The sequence below is a fragment of the Taurulus bubalis genome (genome assembly GCF_910589615.1).
Source record: "Taurulus bubalis genome assembly, chromosome: 17".
Lineage (NCBI taxonomy): Eukaryota > Metazoa > Chordata > Actinopteri > Perciformes > Cottidae > Taurulus > Taurulus bubalis.
Genome location: NC_136605.1, coordinates 20,595,007 through 20,615,312, shown reverse-complemented (window position 1 = coordinate 20,615,312; position 20,306 = coordinate 20,595,007). Strand labels below are relative to the sequence as shown.

General features: G+C 45.1%; 2 protein-coding genes across 2 annotated transcripts; both read left to right on the top strand.

The window, feature by feature from the left end:
- Window positions 1–252: 252 nt before the first annotated feature.
- On the top strand, window positions 253–5,112 carry rundc1 (RUN domain containing 1; the record flags this gene model as incomplete). The annotated part of the gene is made up of 5 exons (XM_079232811.1): window positions 253–657; window positions 1,912–2,070; window positions 3,155–3,353; window positions 3,455–3,550; window positions 4,250–5,112. 5 exons carry the CDS (start codon window positions 253–255, stop codon window positions 5,110–5,112), a joined length of 1,722 nt encoding a protein of 573 aa, XP_079088937.1.
- A 2,544-nt stretch (window positions 5,113–7,656) lies between these two features.
- Window positions 7,657–10,228, top strand: rpl27 (ribosomal protein L27). The gene is made up of 5 exons (XM_079232821.1): window positions 7,657–7,697; window positions 8,235–8,317; window positions 8,525–8,694; window positions 9,729–9,839; window positions 10,143–10,228. The coding sequence occupies exons 2-5, from the start codon at window positions 8,237–8,239 to the stop codon at window positions 10,189–10,191; spliced, it is 411 nt and encodes a 136-aa protein (XP_079088947.1). The 5' UTR covers window positions 7,657–7,697; window positions 8,235–8,236; the 3' UTR covers window positions 10,192–10,228.
- The last annotated feature ends 10,078 nt before the right edge of the window (window positions 10,229–20,306 follow it).

Genomic DNA, 20,306 nt, shown 5'->3' with positions numbered 1-20,306 from the left:
TAAATATGGACGCTTTTATTTTGAAGTCACACTTTCTAGACGAGACTTCCGGTACTCTCCAGTTCGCTTTGCGCGTCTCCGCCTTGACGTATCATCCTTCCCAAGATGGCGTTACACCTGTTTCTCCGGCGGTGATCCTTGTTGTCGTCTGCGCAACGCCAGAAAACAAACCGTCCCTAACGGACAGTTGACGAACCGGACACGTAGATAAACGGCTGGACTGAAACCTCTTCTCTTTTCCCTAAAACAAAAATGTCCACGGAGGAGCTGTCGGCCTCGGACAGCGAGGCTGCCTTCGCGGGCGCCGGGGAGCGATGGGCACCGGTCGGGGCCGTGGCCAGCCCGGAGGACGAGGACGAGAGCGAGAGCGGGAGCGGGAGCCGCGGCCAGCCGAAGCAGAGAGGCTTGTCCTCGGCCACGGACGAGGAAATGGCCGCCAGGCTGGAGAAGCTGGAGGGAGAGCAGGACCTGCTGAACTCGTCGCTGCTCGCGCTCACCTCGCACTTCGCGCAGGTGCAGTTCCGACTGAAACAGGTGGTGCACGCGCAGACCGGCGAGAAGGAGCGCATGCTGGCCGAGCTGGAGGAGTTCGCCTTCCGGGGCTGCCCGCATGTGGTGGGCTGCAGGACGCAGGACGCCACGCAGCTGGAGAACTCGGTGAGGCTTTTATGCCACAAACCAGCACCATTGTATATGTACATAGTGTGTGTGTTTGTGTTGAAAAGAAAAGGTAAGACAAGGTAAATAATTGATTGGTCAATTGAATAATCAATTAAAACTAATAAGCCACTATTATGATTCTTTTTGAGGCACAACATTCCCTACTTTCAACCTCTTAAGGAAGATGGTGCCTTTTTCTTTGTCCTATGTGACAGCTAATTACATATTTAATAAAACAATTAGACATTTCACCATTTTTAAACCAGTAATTATCAGAATCAGACCCATTTATTTGCCAGATATGTTACACATAGGAGGAATCAACACAGTACAAAACATATTCAATTTACAATAGAATATACAATAAAGTGCACAGACGAACAGATAACAGCGCTACAAACAAGTGTACTGTAGGTGTGTGTTTAAATATGAGGTATAAATTATCACAAGATTTGAGAAAATAACTGTCTGATTCGCGTGTTTTTTATGTGTATTTCTGCCTGCACTAAATAAATAAAGATAATTGTCAGATGTAATAATACTGAAAGGTAAATGCAGGTCGTGTAGATGCTTACAGAGATATTTTACACTATTGAACTCGCACTAATCTGCAGTCAGACACTCTTTCCTCATATAAATGCCCAGATGTAAAGACAGACAACAGTGAGTCACAGTGGTGTTGCGCAATGAAGGGGTTGTGAGGTTTCTGATTAAAACTGATTTGCTGCGCCCACCTCCGCTGTGCTCCCATTGAACTCTTATCTCTGTTGGAAAAACGCTGCTTTTCTGGTGACTCACAGCGCCGCCGGCTCACTGAACACGCTGCAGGCAGATTGCTATCTGTTTTAATAAAGGCTTCTGTGTACACAACCGCTTTCTGTCCCCGCTGTTGTTTACTCACAGCTTTAGTCCTCGGCCTCACGTAGTTCTCCTCTCATCATAATCCCCACCCTAAAGGTGTTTTTATGTCGTTTCTCCTTCGTCGCATGCTCTACTTTTGAAGGGAGATCTGGTGAGTACGAGGCCCGTTGTCTGTTTGAGAGTGTTGTTTGTGTATTTGTGTGTAAGTGTTGTGACAACAGGACGAAAAGATGCAGCTGAGTATGCGCAGACCTTTATATCAAACGCAAAGAGCTCCAAGAATCCAAAATAATAAGATCTAGTGCAAGCTGTTCCCTCTATCTGTCTGTAGGAATTAACATCTGTGTGTGTTGTGTGTTGTGTGTTGTGTGTGTGTGTGTCTCCTGTCAGAGTGAGAGGGAGAAGAGGGAGCGCCTGGAGGCTCAGAGGGAAAAACAGAAGGATCTCATTCTCCAGCTGAAGACGCAGCTGGATGATCTGGAGCGCTTCGCCTACCAGGAGGGAAGCTACGACTCGCTGCCGCAGTCCGTCCTCATGGAGAGACAGAAGGTGGGAAATGAACCCATGTGCCGTCCATAACCCGGTTCAATCCCGTCACATGTTGACGGGTCAGATCGGCTTCAGCTCGTCTGATCTGCCTTTGATTCTCATACTTGCATAACGAGAAGCCCAACAGATACGCGAGCGTGTGTTAAATCTACATTATCTGGTTGTATTGAGCTCATGATATGTTCACCTGTTTCAGATCAGGTGGAGCGAGTCTTTTCTCCAGACGCTTCAGGCTCCAGTGTTTCTCAGAGAAAATCTATTTGAAAAGTCTGTCTAAATACATTTGGCCCTCCCAAAACCTGTATGTATGTGTATGTGTGTGTGTGTGTGTATATGTATATATGTGTGTGTGTATATGTATGTGTGTGTGTGTATATGTATGTGTGTATATATATGTGTGTGTGTATATGTATGTATGTGTATATATATATATATATATATATATATATATATATATATATATATATATATATATATATATATATATATATATATATATATATATATATATATATGTATATATATATATATATATATATATATGTATATATATATATGTGTATATGTATATATATATATGTATATATGTATATGTATATATATATATGTGTATATATATATGTATATATGTATATGTATATATATATATATATATATATATATGTATATATGTATATATGTATATACCTATACATATATATATATACATATACATACACACACACACACACACATATATATATGTATATATATATATATATATATATATATATATATATATATATATATATTACAACGCATCCTCTGGAGACCATGAATGTGTGAACCAGATTTCACGGTAATTCTTTCAATAGTTGTCAAGATATCTCACCAAAAAAAAGCAATGTCAGCCTCATGGTGGCGCTAGAGGAAAGGTCAGAGGATCATAAATGTTTCTTAAAAATGTCTGTCAATCCATCAGGTGGTTGTATTGTGTATTTCAGAGTGGACAGACCAACACATTATAAATCTACCACTGTCCATAAATCCACCTGTGGGAGACATTGAGTCAGTTCTTTAACCTTCAGCCTGTCTCTCTCTCCAGGTCATCATCGACGAGTTGATCAAGAAGCTGGACGTGAACCTGAACGAGGACATCGGCAACTTGACGCCCGAGGAGCTGCGACAGAGAGTGGACTCCGCCATCGCTCAGATCGTGAACCCGGCCCGGGTCAAAGAGCAGCTGGTGGACCAGCTCAAAACCCAGATCAGGGACCTGGAGATGTTCATCAACTTCATCCAGGGTACGCGGCCTCTTACACAGCAAACAGCTGTCCTTCAAGTGGAGACGGATCTTTGTTTTCATTCCCGTTTGATGAATTCATTTTGCTTTTCTTTCCAACAGATGAGGTGGGGAACCCTCTCTTATCAGACGGGGGAACCAGCCAGCAGCCGCAAGCCGCGTGGGCCAGTGGCAGACCTGCAGGAGGGAAGAAGAAAGGTTTGTATCACACTCAGATTCAGATTGACCTTTTCACGTTTGTGATAATAAAGCCAGTAGATTGCGGGTTTAACACCTTCCTCGAACCTCTTCGTCGATCTCCCAAGCCCTTCCAGTCCAAATGGGGCCTCTGGTGTCATCCAGCAACAACAACAAAACGGCACATCCTGACCTTACAATATAGCTCAATTTTTCATGTTTGACACTATTCTACTATAAATATGAACATAAACCATAAGTATGACTCGAGTGACTTGGGAGAGCACCTTGAGTTTTGAAGATAAGCCTTAACTTGACTCAATGAAACCCAAACTTCGCACATATACTCACTAACATATAGAGCTATGTTGTATATTAAATTCAGCATTCATTATAGTTATGATATAAAAAAACAACTTTCTTTTAAATACATATAGATCTTTTTTTCCTTTTCTGTGTACCATCATAAACTAATATACCACTAACACATATAGGAACGTATTATCTATGTTCACAAGGGTTTTCTGTATATTATAGATTTTTAAAATATTCAAATTGACCTTGGGGTTTAGGAGATATTCTGTATTTATTTATTTGAATGCAAACCAGTTGCAATTTTCGCCATTTAAAAAGAGGTTTAAGATCTGTCTGAACCTGTCTTCCTAAATGTCCGTCCAATGGCCGTCCAGTCTGAGCACGTCCTCCTTCTCCTCTCCGCAGTGGACCCAGAGCAGGCCCAGAAGATCCGAGAGACCGGCCTGCAGCTGATCCAGAAGGCCCTCGCCGTGCTGCAGATCTTCGCGGCGAGCCAGTTCGGCTGCGCGCCCGGCCACCTCCCTCAGAACATGTGGCCCCAGGAGTCGACCATGCGGGACTACGGGCCCCTGCTGCAGCGCCTGGAGGCCGCCGTGGACAAGGTGCGCGTGCTGGGCTCGTGCCGACAGCCCTCCGTGGAGCACGTGGTCAACTACACCAGCAACGCGGCGCTGGGGCCGCGCGACGAGCTAACGTCGTCGGTGAGGAAGGAGCTGGCGATCGCTCTGAAGGACTTGCTGTCTCACGGCCTCTTCTCGCCCTCCCAGACCATGAGCCTGGTGCTGGCGCCCATCTCCTGCCTGCTGCCGTACAGGCCGGCCTCACAGACCATGCACCCGTGGGAGCTCTTTGTCAAATACTACCACTCCAAAAACGGGCAAGCCTTCGTGGAGACGCCGGCCCGCCAGCTGTCTCAGTCCTTCAGCCTCCCGGTGGCGGGCGGCCCGGTGACCGTCACCCCGAAGCAGTCGCTGCTGTGGGCCGTCCACACGGTGCTGAAGGAGCACGGGCGCTACAAACGCGGCCCGGACACCGAGTTCAAGGCGCTGGTGTGCATGGCGCTGAACGAGCAGCGGCTGGTGTCGTGGCTCAACCTGCTGTGTAAGTCCGGGACCCTCGTGCACCCGCACTACCAGTGCTGGAGCTACATGGCCCAGACCGGCTTCGAGGAAGCCCTGCGCATCCTGGGCCGCATCAGCCACCTCAAATTCAACCTCCCGGTGGACCTGGCTGTCCGGCAGCTGAAGAACATTAAGGACGCTTTCTGAGGAGGCGACCACGAGAACGAACGAAAACATCAGCCTCAGAAATCCAGTGTTTTACCCAGCTTCCCTGGCGTTCAGGACCCAAAAGCATGACTTTGTGCTTTGAGTATGTAACCGTTCAACGGTTATTTAAGTAGCGACCCATCTTACGTGAAGTGCAAGTGTGTGTGTGTCTTCAGTACATGCATGGATGATTGTGTGAGCTCAACTCTGTTTTAAGATGCCAAAATGACAATGCTGCTCGTACTGTAAACATGCCTTAGGATGGAGATTTGAGATTTCCTCTCGTTTAGCGAAAGCCTTCCTGACCTTTGCGACCTGTGCTCACCATACCGTATCATTCCCCTCTGCACATACATGCGGCGACCTAGCCTATGCAGCTAAGAGAGGTCAGACGTGTACAGTAATCAGTACTGTAAAGAGCCGAAACCCGATACTGTGTGTTTCCACACAGCGACAGGAGCATCGTGACGTAGCGGTGCTCCGTGAATCCCTTGTAGCAGATCGGTTTCTCTCTCGATTGCGCTCTTCAGAAGTGAAGTTCAAGCGTTGCGTAACATTTGTCTCCAAACACCGACTTCATTTTAAAAAAACCTCTGAAGCCGTTTCTGTTTCCGCCTTTTGCTCGTTGTGTTTCAGGTGCGTCGGACCCTGTGTGACCTGCTGCTTTCCTCCTATGAGAATAAAATGGCGGCGATAAGACCGATGTAATGGCTTATACATCCCCGTGCGATTATAGGAAAGAAAAGGCTTTGTTTTGTTTTCCCCCGTTTGTCAGAGAACCTTTGTTTTTATCTTCCGGAGACGGAAGAGTTGCACGAATTATATCCTTAAAATACTGAATGTATAAACCATAGATGCTATTAAACTGAGTTTGAGTTTATATCTGCTGTATGTTGAACTGCTGTTTATGGGCACTGCATCTTTATCAAACCTGAGAGTGTCGGTTGATGATCACTGCGTCTGTATTTCCCCGAGAGATGAAAACCTGTGCACTTTGTGACCTGAGAGCACCTGGAGACACATTTTAGCTTTTATTTTATGTTGCTGTGCCAATGAGAAGTTTGTGTTCTGTTTGGGTGTCGTAAATATGCTGCCATATTTAGCTTACTCTGTTCCCATTTTTGCTGTTCAGCTGTTTTTGTTGCGATTTATGTAAAAATAAACATTTATTTATTAATTTATTCATGGCTTGGCATCTTTTAACTCGCCTCTGAAGTAGGTTGAACGTATCAGGACACTTTATTAAAGTAGCTAGGAACTCACTGAATCATTTAAATTGTGCTATTTATGTTTTTATTGAGTTGCTTTAATCACAAACAATATATTGGGAGATATGAATTGTTTATTTTCTCTTTTTTGTATCATGTTCAATGCATACCTACAGCTGTAAACAAATTAAACTTAGTAAATGAACCGCTGTACGGCTGTGAGTCTTCTTTTTCAAGAATTCAAACTTTTCACATTATTTTATAGAAGTTTGTGGGATATTTAAGATTTTGTAATGTATTTAAATGATTTTTCTCCCTGGAGTAATTTCCCTTTTATCTTCATGTGTGTTTATGGCTTTAGTGAAGAGATATTGGGAAATAAGAATTGTGTTCAATTTAATTTTTGATTTAATAGCATCCAGTTCCTACTTAAGTTATTATTTTATATTCTTGCAATTAAGTATTTCTATTTTATGCTACTTTACATTTATATTCCACAATTCAGAGAAAATTATTTTACAGTTACATTAAAGTCACTAAATACTTTCAAGCTCAATGTTTTAGATACAAACTATATGACCAGTTTATAAAATACAATGAATTACCATTCATTATGATTAAACTACCGATGTAATGCAGCTGTATTAATAATACAATAATATAATATTAGACTGAGAGAAGGACATTTTAACTTTTTATACTTGTATGTATGTTGTGCTGCTAAAACTCCTGTACAAGGAAGTAATTAACTACTTTAACTCAAGTACTTGTACTGAGTATTTTTCTGCCACTTTACACTTTTACTCGACTGCATTTCAGAGGGAAATATTGTACTTTTACTTCACTACATATGTTTTTATAACCTCTACCTCTAAATATAATCAAATAAATAATGACATATTTTAGATTGAGATCAAACTTAATTTAGCCTATGCCAATCAAGCCGATAGTTTCAACATTAAAGTGATTAACACATAAATGCATCAATTATTATTATCCAATAATATAATGTATGTTAAACTCGGCTAGTACTTTTAATGTTGATACTTTGAGTATATTAGTACTCTTGTATGTTTACACTGTAGCTTTACAAAAGATCGGAGTACCTCTTCCACTTTTGAGCCCAGTTCCTTTACTTAGAACATTAAAGACACAAATTAAACTTTATTTTTAAAAAAAAAATTATGTTTAAAACATCGTTTAGCAGCCAAGTGATGTGTGACGCATTTTGGAATTAAAAATAAATAAAAACAAAAACGGACTCTTTACGAGCCGAAAACTACACCCGGAAGTGACGTACGTCGATCGGTAGTGTCAAAGGTCACAAAAACCTTCTCGGCTTCCTTTCCTGTTAGCGGTGGCCGTAGAACAGCATCAGTGAGTGAAATTTCCCTTCCAACAATCTTCGACCATCGGTCCTAATCCGTGCGATTTAACCGTTTTTATCGCACCACACTTACGACAACGGCTCCTTTATCCAACACCAACTCGTTATTTTCGTATATTTTAATGGACGAAGGGAGAAAATGATTGTTTATTGCAGCGTTGCGTCTCCGTAGCGCTCATTCCAACATGGCCGTTTCCAACTGAACTGTCTCGTTACAAGGGCCAGTTGTTTGGGTTGAGAGTGTGTAGGGTGCCATGTGGTTTCAACATGACTTAAATGTCGTTTTCATAACGTGTTTACGAGTGATATAAAGCTGTTAAAGCTCTGAGTACCGGATTACAGCTCTTCCCTAGCTGGATGCTAATGCTAGCTAACCAATGCAGCAGCAGCTAGCAGGGGAAGTTTAAACGTGTCCCTGAGTTTCAGCGTGGTGTTTTTGTATCATGTTGACATCAGTATTGTTGCTCATGAAGTATTGCAATGGTTTCTGGGGACGCAGAGGTTTAACAAAGTTTTATTTCTGGCAGAAATGGGCAAGTTCATGAAGCCTGGGAAGGTGGTGATGGTCCTAGCTGGACGCTACGCCGGACGCAAAGCTGTCATCGTCAAGGTAAAAAAACACGTCTGGATGTGATGTGAAGTGTTGCTTGTTGTCTGCAAACACACAACAGGTGTATGACAACATGTAGCTACTTAGCAGACATATATATGTTCTTTTACACATTCAAATGTCAAGTGTATATACCCTTGTAGGATTGATTCCAGGTGTTGCTTTGTCTTAAACCACAGTCCCTTATTTATTATTGTCCCTTTGCAGAACATTGATGATGGCACAACCGACCGTCCTTACAGCCACGCTCTGGTCGCAGGCATCGACCGCTATCCCCGCAAGGTGACCACAACCATGGGCAAGAAGAAGATCGCCAAGAGGTCCAAGATCAAGGCCTTCGTCAAGGTGTTCAACTACAACCACCTGATGCCCACCAGGTCAGTGTCTTTCGGCTGCACTCATTTCCTGTGATTGGGTATTTTATGGTCTTATTTGTTTCACTATGTGGCAGCAAACTTAAAGTGTTTGTTCTCCAACAGTACACATGATAAAACAAAATAGAGTAAATACAGTATTTAGTTTACACAAGTGTATGCAAAACCATGCGATTATTTATATACACTCCTAAATGAATAGCGAGAAAATGCACCAGATCATGATTTGTTTTTAAAATTGCCATATTGCGATAGACGTTTTGGGCCCCAAACCTGTGGTTGTGAAAGTGTAAAGAGATTTCAACTACAACTCCCATGGTGCACTTTGTTAAACATCTAGCTTCCTCAGTATCTTCATCTGTGTGAAGACAAACCAGCTGAACTTGTACTTTTAAAGACTAAAAACATGGAGATATTCCAAACATTGACGTATACATTTGTGTCCTGACATGGCGCCGATAGTTGATGAGCTTACTTTTCACACCTTTTACCTTTAGGTGTCCAACTAATGATTTTCTTTTTTTCTTTTTTTTTAAAAGAGCCATTTAGCGCAATTTCAGAAACTTACCTGGTAAAGTTTTGTTTAAGCAAGAATCCGTTCAGCTTTATCTTCATATTTGAATTATGACATCCTCTTGGTGTTGTGTAATTGCTATTAGATGTGTTTGAGTAAATGTAATGATGCCTTTTGTAAAGAAATGTAAATCTGAGTTTACCCAGAAAGAGGATTCCATCCTGGAGCAATGTGAACGTTACATGTTAGTTAGTGTTTAAAGTGTGTAGTGCCTAAATTGTTGCTCCTTAATGAGCTAGATGACTTCAATTTTAAATGCTTTATGTAGATGTGGACTAAAAAACGCAGGTTTATAATTTGATTACCAGTGAGACTCTTGACTGATAAAGTAACGCTCAGCGTCTTCCAGCTGCTCTTGTGTGGCCATTTTGTTTCTAAAGAAAACGTGCTAAGTTGTGTACTTGTGCAGATAAGTGGAGGGTTTAAATAACCGTTTTCCTTCTATGTGCGCCGTTTCCTCCAGATACTCGGTTGATATTCCTCTGGACAAAACTGTCGTCAACAAGGACGTCTTCAGGGATCCAGCCCTCAAGCGCAAAGCCAGGCGGGAGGCCAAGGTCAAGTTTGAGGAGAGGTGAGTCGGCGTTTGAGGATTCTCAAGTTCAGTGTGCATCAAATACACATGTTGTGATTATGATCAGAGAACGTTCAGACAAATAATGGCAGAATGGTGTCTTTAACTGTCTCCGCCTTGTACGTCCTTTGTTGGAGAGAAAACGCCTGTCAATCGTGGAACACTGTACTGTAATTTGTGCATAGTATTTAGGTTTAGTGTAATAATCCTGATGGCAAACAAAAAGCCTTCCAGGTGCTGCAGTTTGATAATATCGAGTTGTCAGAGCAAATGTGCTAAACTTGTGTTTCTTTCTGTTTTCAGGTACAAGACGGGCAAGAACAAGTGGTTCTTCCAGAAGCTCAGATTCTAACTTCACTCGGTTTCACAAATAAATGTTAAAAAAAGGATTTTGACTTTTGACTCTTTGTTGATGTTTTGTCTCTGCCACGTCCTCCAGTCTGGAGGATTATTGATCCGAAACATTCAGATCTTAATAAACGAGCTATCAAATGTTGTTCTACCTACTTTGAGGTTGTATCCTATACAGTCTTGTAAGTCAGGTAAATATTGATGTACTATATTGGAAGATTAGCACTAAATCATGTTTCAGTATCAATGTTGGAATACTACATTTAAGAGAAATATTTCTGTCTTGGTAAACAGGTTATGTATTTCTTCTTCCACTTAATTTGACCAGAATTACAATTCAGTAAGTAAAGATGTTTTAAAAACAGGTTTTGTTTCTTAAAACTGACCGTGTTGTCTTAAGTTTTAGTTCACGTTCATTCAAGCGGTGGAAACATTTTATTCTATTGAAACAAAATGTACATCTATCAATAAATACATTATATATTTGGTTATAGGTTAAGGCCCCCAACAGTTTATGCATATGTTACTATGTGCCCCACATTTACCATCTACAACTTTAAAGTGCATTAATGCATCAATAATTATAACCTGGTATTTATCCTGAAAAGGTCCATTGTGCATAGTGATTTATTTATATATATATATATATATATATATATATATATATATAAATATAAATAAAATCAAGCCCTCACTTAAACTCTTTTAATAGACTGCAAACAGGCAGAAATGAAACTCTTCAAAGCCTGTGGAGAAGACTGAAGAGATGCAGCTACAGTCCTGCTTTGCCTCCACTGATTGGAGTGTTTTGTTTTTGAGGCTGCTGCTACAGACCTGGATGAGCTCGCTGACACTGTGACGTCCATCAGTTTTTGTGAGGACACGTGTGTGTGTGTAGACTAAAACCTTCTGCACATACAACAATAAAACCTGGGGATTCGTGCAGCTTCTTTGGGCTAAAGAGGAGGCCTACAGAGGTGGGGTCAGGATTCTGTACAACCAGAAACACACTGAGGGAGATCAAGGCAGCCAAGAAGAGCTACACTGGTAGCAACGACCCCTCGTCAGTTTGAAGAGGCCTGGAGGTGGAGGTACTCACGAACTACAGGAGGACAATCACCAACTGGCTGACGACCTGAAAGTCTTCTACTGCAGGTTTGATAACCCACTTCCACCCCGCCCCACTGCCCCATCATCAAACAAGCACCTCCACTCTCTGCCTCCTTCTCCCCTCTCCCATCCAACCCCCCACCGGCTCTGAGGATCTGCAAAGAGGATGTGAGTCGGCCCGGATTTGGCGCCATAGTTTTGGGCCATGTTTTTGACTATTAGAATGCAGCCCTGGTCTCACTCGTCCCAGTGAGTCCTGGGCTGCAGTGGAATAGTCAAAAAATGACCTAACGTCTAACCTTAACCACTTCTCCTTGACCTCTGTGGAAAACGTCACAGGATCAAGGAAAGATGGGAAGGAGACTTCATAAGGAGTTAGGAAAAGACAACCGCGGAGTTTAGAGAATCCAACTCTACTTTCACGAACTACGTAGCTATCTTAAATACTTCGTCCGTATATTCGTACAGTGTTGCGTCATGCAGACGATTTAAACAACCTCATAGTATTACTTTATTACCAACATAAACAACCTGTTTCATAGTATTACTTTATTACTTTAAGAAGGAATATGCAAGTGAAACAAAGATATTTTTCACAGAGTACAAAGCTACTAAACTGTCTCTTTGTTCAGTTTAAAACATGCTGAATTAAATACATTATCACGCTAACAATGTGTCATATGTGTGTCTCATATCCCTTTATGTTGTTATGATTTATATGCAGATTATAATCTGATCATAAGAATATGCAGACAACAGTTTATGAAACACAGTTTGACCATGAAGTGTTGACTTGATAGTGTCTTGTGACAAAAATAGTTGATTCAAAAGATGATAATTAGAAACATGACTCCATTCACTTGCTGATTGGTTCGAAATAGGGGGAGGAGCTACGTGCCTCCCTGATTGGCCTAAACTAAGCCCGCCCTCCGCCGTGATTGGACGGTTCTTGAGTACAGGTGGATTGCCTGCTTTCATCGAGTCGGTAGCCCGCGAAAAATAATCTCCCCTCCTCATTCCTGCTGGACCTGAGAGACATGAAGAAGAAGACGACCTCCTCAGCGGTAAGAAGAAGAAGAAGCTCTTAAACTAAATGGAAGACTTGTTGCGGTGTTATTACCTGCTTATTATTGAATACATTTTAAAATATACGCTTGTGTAGCCGGACATTGAAGTACATAACAATGGAGGGCAGATATCCGTTGGTCAGTACTATTTACAGAAGGAGTTCTCGTCCGCCATTGTTGTTGTTGCTGTGTCCGTTCCTCCATCAGCGGATGCAGAGAAACTTTAACCACACTGGAGATACTGGAATGTATATATATATTTAGCATTTTTAATGTATTATATTGCTTACCTGTATGTATAAATGCTGCTGGAGCGGAAAAGAAAATCTCCTTTTGGGAATAATAAAGTATCTATCTAGATTTACAGTAAGGTTGCTTCACGTATTTTACAGTAAATTTACATTACATTACATTTAGCTGACGCTTTTATCCAAAGTGACTCACAATAAGTGCATTCAACCATGAGTACAAACGCAGAACAACAAGAATCAAGAAAGTACATTTTCTTCAATAAAGTTAAACCAAAAAGTGCTATCAGTAACTAACATTTAAGTGCTAATAAAGTGCTACTACGGTGCTACTTTCCTTAATCAAGGTATAGTTGAAAAAGATTTTTAGTTTGAGGTGGAAGATGTAGTACTTTCATACTTTCATAGTTCATTAAAGATAACGGTTGCTTTTAAGAATATGTAGGTTAAGTTACATATATACTTAAATAAAAAGTAAGATAACTAAATCCAGTTTGAGAGTGACTTGAATATTACGTGTGTCTGTGTTTGCAGAATACTCCATGATGTATTATTATTACTACAACGTTACTACGACAAGGGTGTATACTTGATTTACTACTACGTCTCCAACAGTTATTACTCTTCTCCATGAACAGATGGACTACCTACCGACTTTCAGAGTGGACGGGTCCAATGACCTCATCCTGTTCATTTCTTCTGAGGCGATGGCCTTCAGCCGTAAGCAGAAGGGAGTCTCATCCCAGCGCCCGAAGAACCCAGCGAGGACCATGAGGGACGCCATGAACCGGGTCCTCGCTGCCGGCGGGGACTGCACCGACACCAAACTGGTTCTCAGCCGACACAAGGTCCAGTTTGGGAAGTACAGACGGCAGACCTTCCAATGGCTGCTCAGCAACGACACCGGCTACGTGATCAAGATCCTGGCGGCTCATCACCAGCAGCGCGAGTCGAGGGGCTGCGAGACCGGTTCCCTGATGCAGAACAAGGACGCCCTGTCCCGGTACGCCATGCTGTTCCCCCGCGTGACGGCTGCGGTCCAGCAGAGGAGGGTGTCTGACAGCTCCTACGACGAGGGAGCGCTGGACAGCAGGCGGGTGGGATTCGGGGAGCATGCCGGACTCTCGTACGGGGAGTTCTACGAGTCTGAAGATCCTCAAGTGCAGAGGTGAGTCGCGGAGCGAGTCATGATCCAAAACGTCGCTGTGAGGCGTTTCCTGTTTTCATCTAACGAGGCGTCGTCCCTTCACAGCTACAAGGTGTGGCTCAGGAGAGCCCGCATGCAGTCCACGGGCTCGACTATGGACCGCCTTCAGAGGTACGTGCTGGGGAGAGACCACAAAGCAGCGTCCACACCATCTGCTCCACCCACCTCCACAGTCTTCTCCTCCTCGTCTTCATCCTCCTCCTCGTCATGCCCCTCCTCTCCCTCATCCCCCATGACTTCCTCGTCTTTCTCGGGGCTTTCACGGACCAAACGGAGTAGAGTTCTCATCCAGACTTCATCCTCAGTAAACCAGCCCTGCATCATTACAGAGTCCTCTACAGAGGAGGACACAAAGCCGACTACTGCTGAACTCCAGCTTTTCTTTTCTTCAGGTAATGACACCACAATCCTGTTTCGTGTGATCAGCTCAGTGGTCCCGGGTTTCCCTTTCAACGGGTTTTCATATCGTGTTTAACTGTTGGAGGCGCGAAGAAAAGCAGTCAATGAGTTGTTGTTTTCTTTTCATCATCATGTCTGTAGCTCCTGATATGACAGCGGCTCCTCCTTCACCTGATGATGCTCCACCTTCTCCCACGGCTGGCTGTCTCTCAGCTGATGTCAGTCTTCTGATAGAATCTAAACATGCACATTGCAGATGTGGTATTGGAAGTTGTGATGTTGTTTATTAACGTAGTCTCTATATTGTGTTACAGGTTCCTCTCCCAGAGAGCTGGAAGAGCACACTCCCCAGCGAGCAGCACAAGTGGGTGAGCCGGGCTCTGTTCACCAGGGACCCGAGTGGGGAGCCCGTCCTAAACGCAGAGCTGCAGACCTGGTACTACCCTCCAGGTCCCAGGTGGCTATTCTGCCAGCCACCGGCCTCGCTCGATGACTTCTTCCAGCGGCCGTTCTTCCTCTGGGTACCCTGCAGGATGTGGCAGTGCACCATCAGCTGTCCAGTCTGTGCCGATAAAATGACCGGATGCGGGCTGCACAAGACCGTTCGCAAGGTCCTGGATAGAGACGGCTGGTATTTTATGGGCACGGAGGACCTGGAGTGTCGCGGCTGTGGGAAGAAGTTGGCCTCCTGGTCGAGGAGCATCGTGGCCCAGCTGGACGAGGGGCACAGGAGGATGTTCCCCGCAGTGCTCACATACAGGTACATCAAAGACTCTCTCAAACTCTGGAGGAGGGGAGCGCCTAAGAGCTTTATCAGCTCTTCACACCTCAAAGCTCACAACAAGTGTTTACTCTCAACTAGGGCTGCAACGATTAGTCAACATAATCGACGGCGTCGACTATTTTTTTTAAACTTTTGGACTTTGAATGTCACTTGCAGCCCAGTTATTCTTTAGTTATTTTACACTTTCTGAGGCCTGATTGCTATTTTTAGTTACTTTTAAAACTTTATTTGTACTTTTTCTTTACTTTTAAAGCATATTTGCACTTTAATTTGTATTACTATTTAATGTATTTGTTCTGATGATGTTCAGATCTTGTCACTCAAATACATTTGAAGTTCAAATTCCAACATTTTGAGTCATTATTTTTAATTTGCTATGGGAAATAGTCGATAGATTAGTCGATTATGAAAATAATCGTTAGTTGCGGCCCTACTCACAACTGAACATGTCTTTCTGTCCTCCATCTCATTGTATCGTCTCCGCAGGCTGTTGTGTGACAAGAGGGTCCTGATGCAGATGAGGGGACCGTCGCTCGGCAACAGTGTCCACCGCCTGCGCTCCGACCTGGCGGAGCAGCACACGACGGCCTGGAGCAAAGGTTGCATCCGCTTCATGTTCGCTCACAAGAAGTTCTTGACGCCGGGTGTGACGGTTCCTCCTCCTCCAGCCCTGCCAGCGATGGCGCCGGTCCCCACCAGACGGTGCATCCTCTCCGCCTTCGTCGCGGACAGCTTCACCCGCCTGCAGGACATGAGCGCCAAGGTGACCTCTGTCTTTGGCTCCGTCCTGAAAATTGACTCCAACAAGAAGGTAGAATGTTTACGCCGAGTCATTTGGAATGTACACTGTATTTTAGTATGATGCATGTGTTTTTCTGTAGTTTTTACACGTGTTTATCTATTTTAGAATGAGAGCATTTTGAGCCGATTTCCCCCACAGGATTAATTAAGTCGATCTGCTTGTGTAGATCAACAGGAAGCTGGCTGGCCACGCTGCAGAGACGGGCCAGTGGGTGACCAACGTGGGTAACGAGCACGGCCAGGTGCTCACGTCTGTCCTCACTACAGCCGAGGGCTCCGGGCTGCAGCAGATGACCTCTGGGCTCGTCAGGCGGTACCAGCAGGCCGGGAAGGAGCCGCCTCTAGTCCTCTACGTGGACCGGGACTGCTGCTCCATCACTGGGGCTTCACCTGTTGCCGCTCTGTTCCCCGAGTGGACCCAGCTACTGGTCAGACTGGACACCTGGCACTTCATGAAGAGGCTGGCGGCGATGGTCACCTCCGACACCCACCCTCTCTATGGCCACTTCATGCGCCGCCTGTCCGCCTCCATCTTCGTCTGGGACCAGGAGGACGTGGTCCTGCTGAAGAGCGCCATGGAGGCCGAGGAACCCGGGTCCTGGAGCCGGGTCTCCCTCAAGGAGATGGCTCGGCACTGTCGCCGCCGCATACGTGGGGTGCGGGAGATGCAGCGTCTCATCGAGGAGACCCTGGACCACTTTGTGTTGGCCAGATACGGCATGGCCTTCCTGCTGCAGGACCAGGAGACGGTGGAGGGCATCTGGAGCGCCGAGCGCCGCCACCTGCAGTGCCTCCAGGACCCGCCGGGGGTGCAGCTGTACACCAGGACGGGCCAGCTGACCCGGGGAGGAGTCGGCCTGCCGGTGTACCACTGCGCCCGCGGCACCAGCTGCCTGGAGTCGTTTCACCTCTACCTCAACAGGTTCATCCCCGGTGAGTGTCTTGACGCCCCGAACACGCAGTACATTTTCTCTGAGGGTCTCTTCCTGACTCGCTCCTCTCTTGTCTCGTTCCAGGCACCAGTGCCAGTGCCATGAACTTCCAGCTCTACCTGCTGGAGGGCCTGACGAGGTGGAACGAGGACCGCGGGCGTTCCTCGGGGGAGAGGGCGGGTAGCCAGCGGCTGCGCAGCTTCAGCAGCAAGTACCTGGATTCTGTGAACCAGCTGGCACAGAGCCTGTACGGGAGGAAGCTGGTTGACGGCTACGCCCGGAGTCCGGAGCACACAGGTAGCTGCTGAGGGAGAGAAACTCAGGAAGGTGCCTGTACGTTTGTTTGACTGTGTTTTTAATTTGCTGTTCTGTGCTGCCACAGGAGAGCTGATAGGGGTCAACTACCTGTTCTCCCAGACCGACCGGGTGCTGCAGGAGCTGCCGGACGACCCCGACGTCCCAGAGGAGGAGACGGAGGAGGAAGAGGAGGACTTCAGGGACCAGGTAGACGGGGTTGATGGCGGCTTCCAGAAATTCATGTTCGATACAGATTTCCTGTCCGACACCTCACGGCCTGTGAAGCCCAACTGGCTAGCTGACCTCCAGGTACATGATCATTTCACCTTTCTACATCAGCTCCGTCACCTCTGGCCTCATAGCCGCATGATGAATGAAGGACCGTGTTACTCTGCCCTCTGTAGGAGTGCGTGGACCCCAACGGCTCCCCGGGGTACCAGCATGTCCTGAACCTGGCCGAGTGTCTGGTGGCGCTGCGGGTGGCGGGTCGGGTCACGGTGGGGTGCGAGGCGCAGATCTTGGCCTTGTGGGAGAAACTCTCCGAGGGAGACAAGTTCCATGTGAACTACCCCCCAGGTTGCCTGGACCATCTCACCCAGGGGAGGTTCAGCGAGGCCACGGGCGACGTCTCTGTGAAGCTGGAAAGCATCGGGCGGTAAGCAATATTGGGGTTTGTTTTGAAAGAATTAAACTTGAGTTCAGGGGCTCCTCTGACTTCCTGTTTCTCCGCAGATGTGTTCCCCCTGCAGAGCCCAGCATGAAGCCCGACGCCAGCAGGCTGGTGGAGGCCATCTGCATCCTGCTGTGCCGGCTCCATCCTCACAGCAGCTCTGCAGCAGGAGCTCGGATCCTGCGCTGGACTGTGATCCACAGGAGCTACTGCATCATCAGAGACGACGTGCTGGGGAATCCAATCCTCCGAGGCAAGCTGCTTCTCTTTGAGCTCGACCAGAAGGTGCTCATCCAGTGGTGAGTGACACACTAAACTAAGAAGCCCATTACTGTACAAAGCACGTCTTCAAGCTGCTTATAACCCTGTATGACCTCTAGGTACACCTGGAAGAAGGGGACCCAGAAGGGTTACGTCCTCAAGGCTCCTCCGGTCACACCAGACCCCGAGCCTCTCGCCAGAAAGGAGCTAAAACAGCCCCCCTTGGACCAGCCCCTTCCAGGCGTCTCCCACCAGACGGGCCCCTCCCCGCCCCCGGACCTCCCAGCAGCTGCTGGTCCTGCCGCCGCTGCTCCTGCGCCGGGTCTCCCCAGCGGGCCTCCTCCATCTCTTCCTGGTCCAAAGCTGTGTAAAAGGAAGCAGCTGGAAGAGGAGAGGCAGGAGGCAGAGGGACGAGGTCAGTACTTTAAAATAAAGGCGCCCTTCAACTGCCTCTGCCAGCTCTGTCACCAGCCCAAGACCAAACACTTTGGTCACAGCCGCTTCCTCAGCAAGAAGGCCAAGACCATGTTCCACTACTGTAAGAGCTCCATGGGGGGGAGAAGTGTGGAGGACTGGCTGGAGGAGAAGAGGATGGAGGAATGGGAGAGGTGAAGGGTGTGTGTGTGTGTGTGTCAGAGACTCAGAGAGGAGACGCACAGCAGCATCGACCAGCAGCAGGGCGAGGATGAAAGGTGAACATCTCTTCCTGTAGTTGCCGCGTTGCCGCTGCGGTTGCTGCTTGCTTTGTTTAGCGTGCAATGAGCGACAAAATGTCCAGTTTCCAACATAAAGACAAACTTTTATTTGTATTTTTTACAATAGCATCTTTTCCAACATAAACTGAAGAGCCACATTCTGTCATAATCCATTTTCCTAAACCACAGACTAAAAGAAATCACAACATTCATTATCACAGGTTATCACACTGCCAATACAGCAACACCGTCTCTATTGATCCTCCTGATTATAATGACCGTTTAACCTAAGCAACAGTGCTACGCCCCCAAGTGGTGGAAGGTTTAACTAAACAAAATGGCTCTCATTCATTTATATTCAACTTATATTTACTACAAACAGAGAGGACTGTTGGTCTGCAGGTCACAGCAGATGATCATTTATACTCAAATCAATAACGGTTGTATCCTTCATATCCCTAGACGAGATTCGGTTGCCTCTCAAAGTGAAGAGGAAGACCTGGACTCCGACCGACCCGGACGAGACCGGGTCCCGTCCCCGGCTGGAGGTGCTAAAAAATATACAGCAAAAAATGCTAACTGGTACATTGCCTAGGTTGCCCCCTCTTCCCCAAAGAGGACGACCAGAGCCACAATCAAGGGCCAAATTAGCCTGATGTGTGTGTGTGTGTGTGTGTGTGTGTGTGTGTGTGTGTGTGTGTGTGTGTGTGTGTGTGTATGTGTGTGTGTGTGTGTGTGTGTGTGTGTGTGTGTGTATAATGTGTGTAATAAATGTTTTAACACTCAGAAAGTCTCCTCTTTCTCTTTTTGTTTCACATTTCAAAGAGAACATCCTTGATGACTCAAAAGGTATTTTATTGATAAACGAAACAATTCATCGAATCATAAACTCTCTGGTCTCTTTGGCTGCAGTTTAAATAAACACAACTATCACAAACAATGTGTTCATGCATAAAGATAACCAAACAGCAATGCCCAACTACTGCAAAGTCTTTTATGCAGGGTTCTTACGGTCATGGGAAACCTGGAGAAGTCATGGAGTTTTAAAATGGTTATTTCCAGGTCTGGAAAAGTCCTTGAAGAAAATAAAATCCCAAAGGTTTAGTAAAAGTCATGTAAATGTGTTATATTCATGTGTTCATGTCGTTCATTTACGCTGAGTTTGAAATAATTAATATGCTTCTAAAAGAAAGACTCAAAATATAAGCAGGCATACATACAGGCATCTATATAAATGTTTATTCTTTTAATCAAACTATTGTCTCATTCATTTGTGTCATTTAAGGTTTACTGTATGCTTTGTATTCTCATTGTTAGTTTAAATACTACATTTACTCACTTTTTACTGTTTTCACTAAATGTTTGGTCATGGAAATTTGGTTTATAGTCATGGAAATCCATTGGTCAAAATGTGTACGAACCCTGTTTATAAAAGTCTCCGGCTTTTTACTTAAATGCACCAAAGCAGAAGGTCAAATTAATCTATATTCATGTTGAGAAAATGTGTCCTCAAAAGGTCAGGAAAAAACTGCCTTAAATTGATCCAAAGTTCAGTCTTCAAGAACCTGGAACGTGATAAAGCTCTGTTTCACTGACGGTCTTTAAACTCATCGTGTTAATAATTGTTTGAATGTGAAGTCAGTTT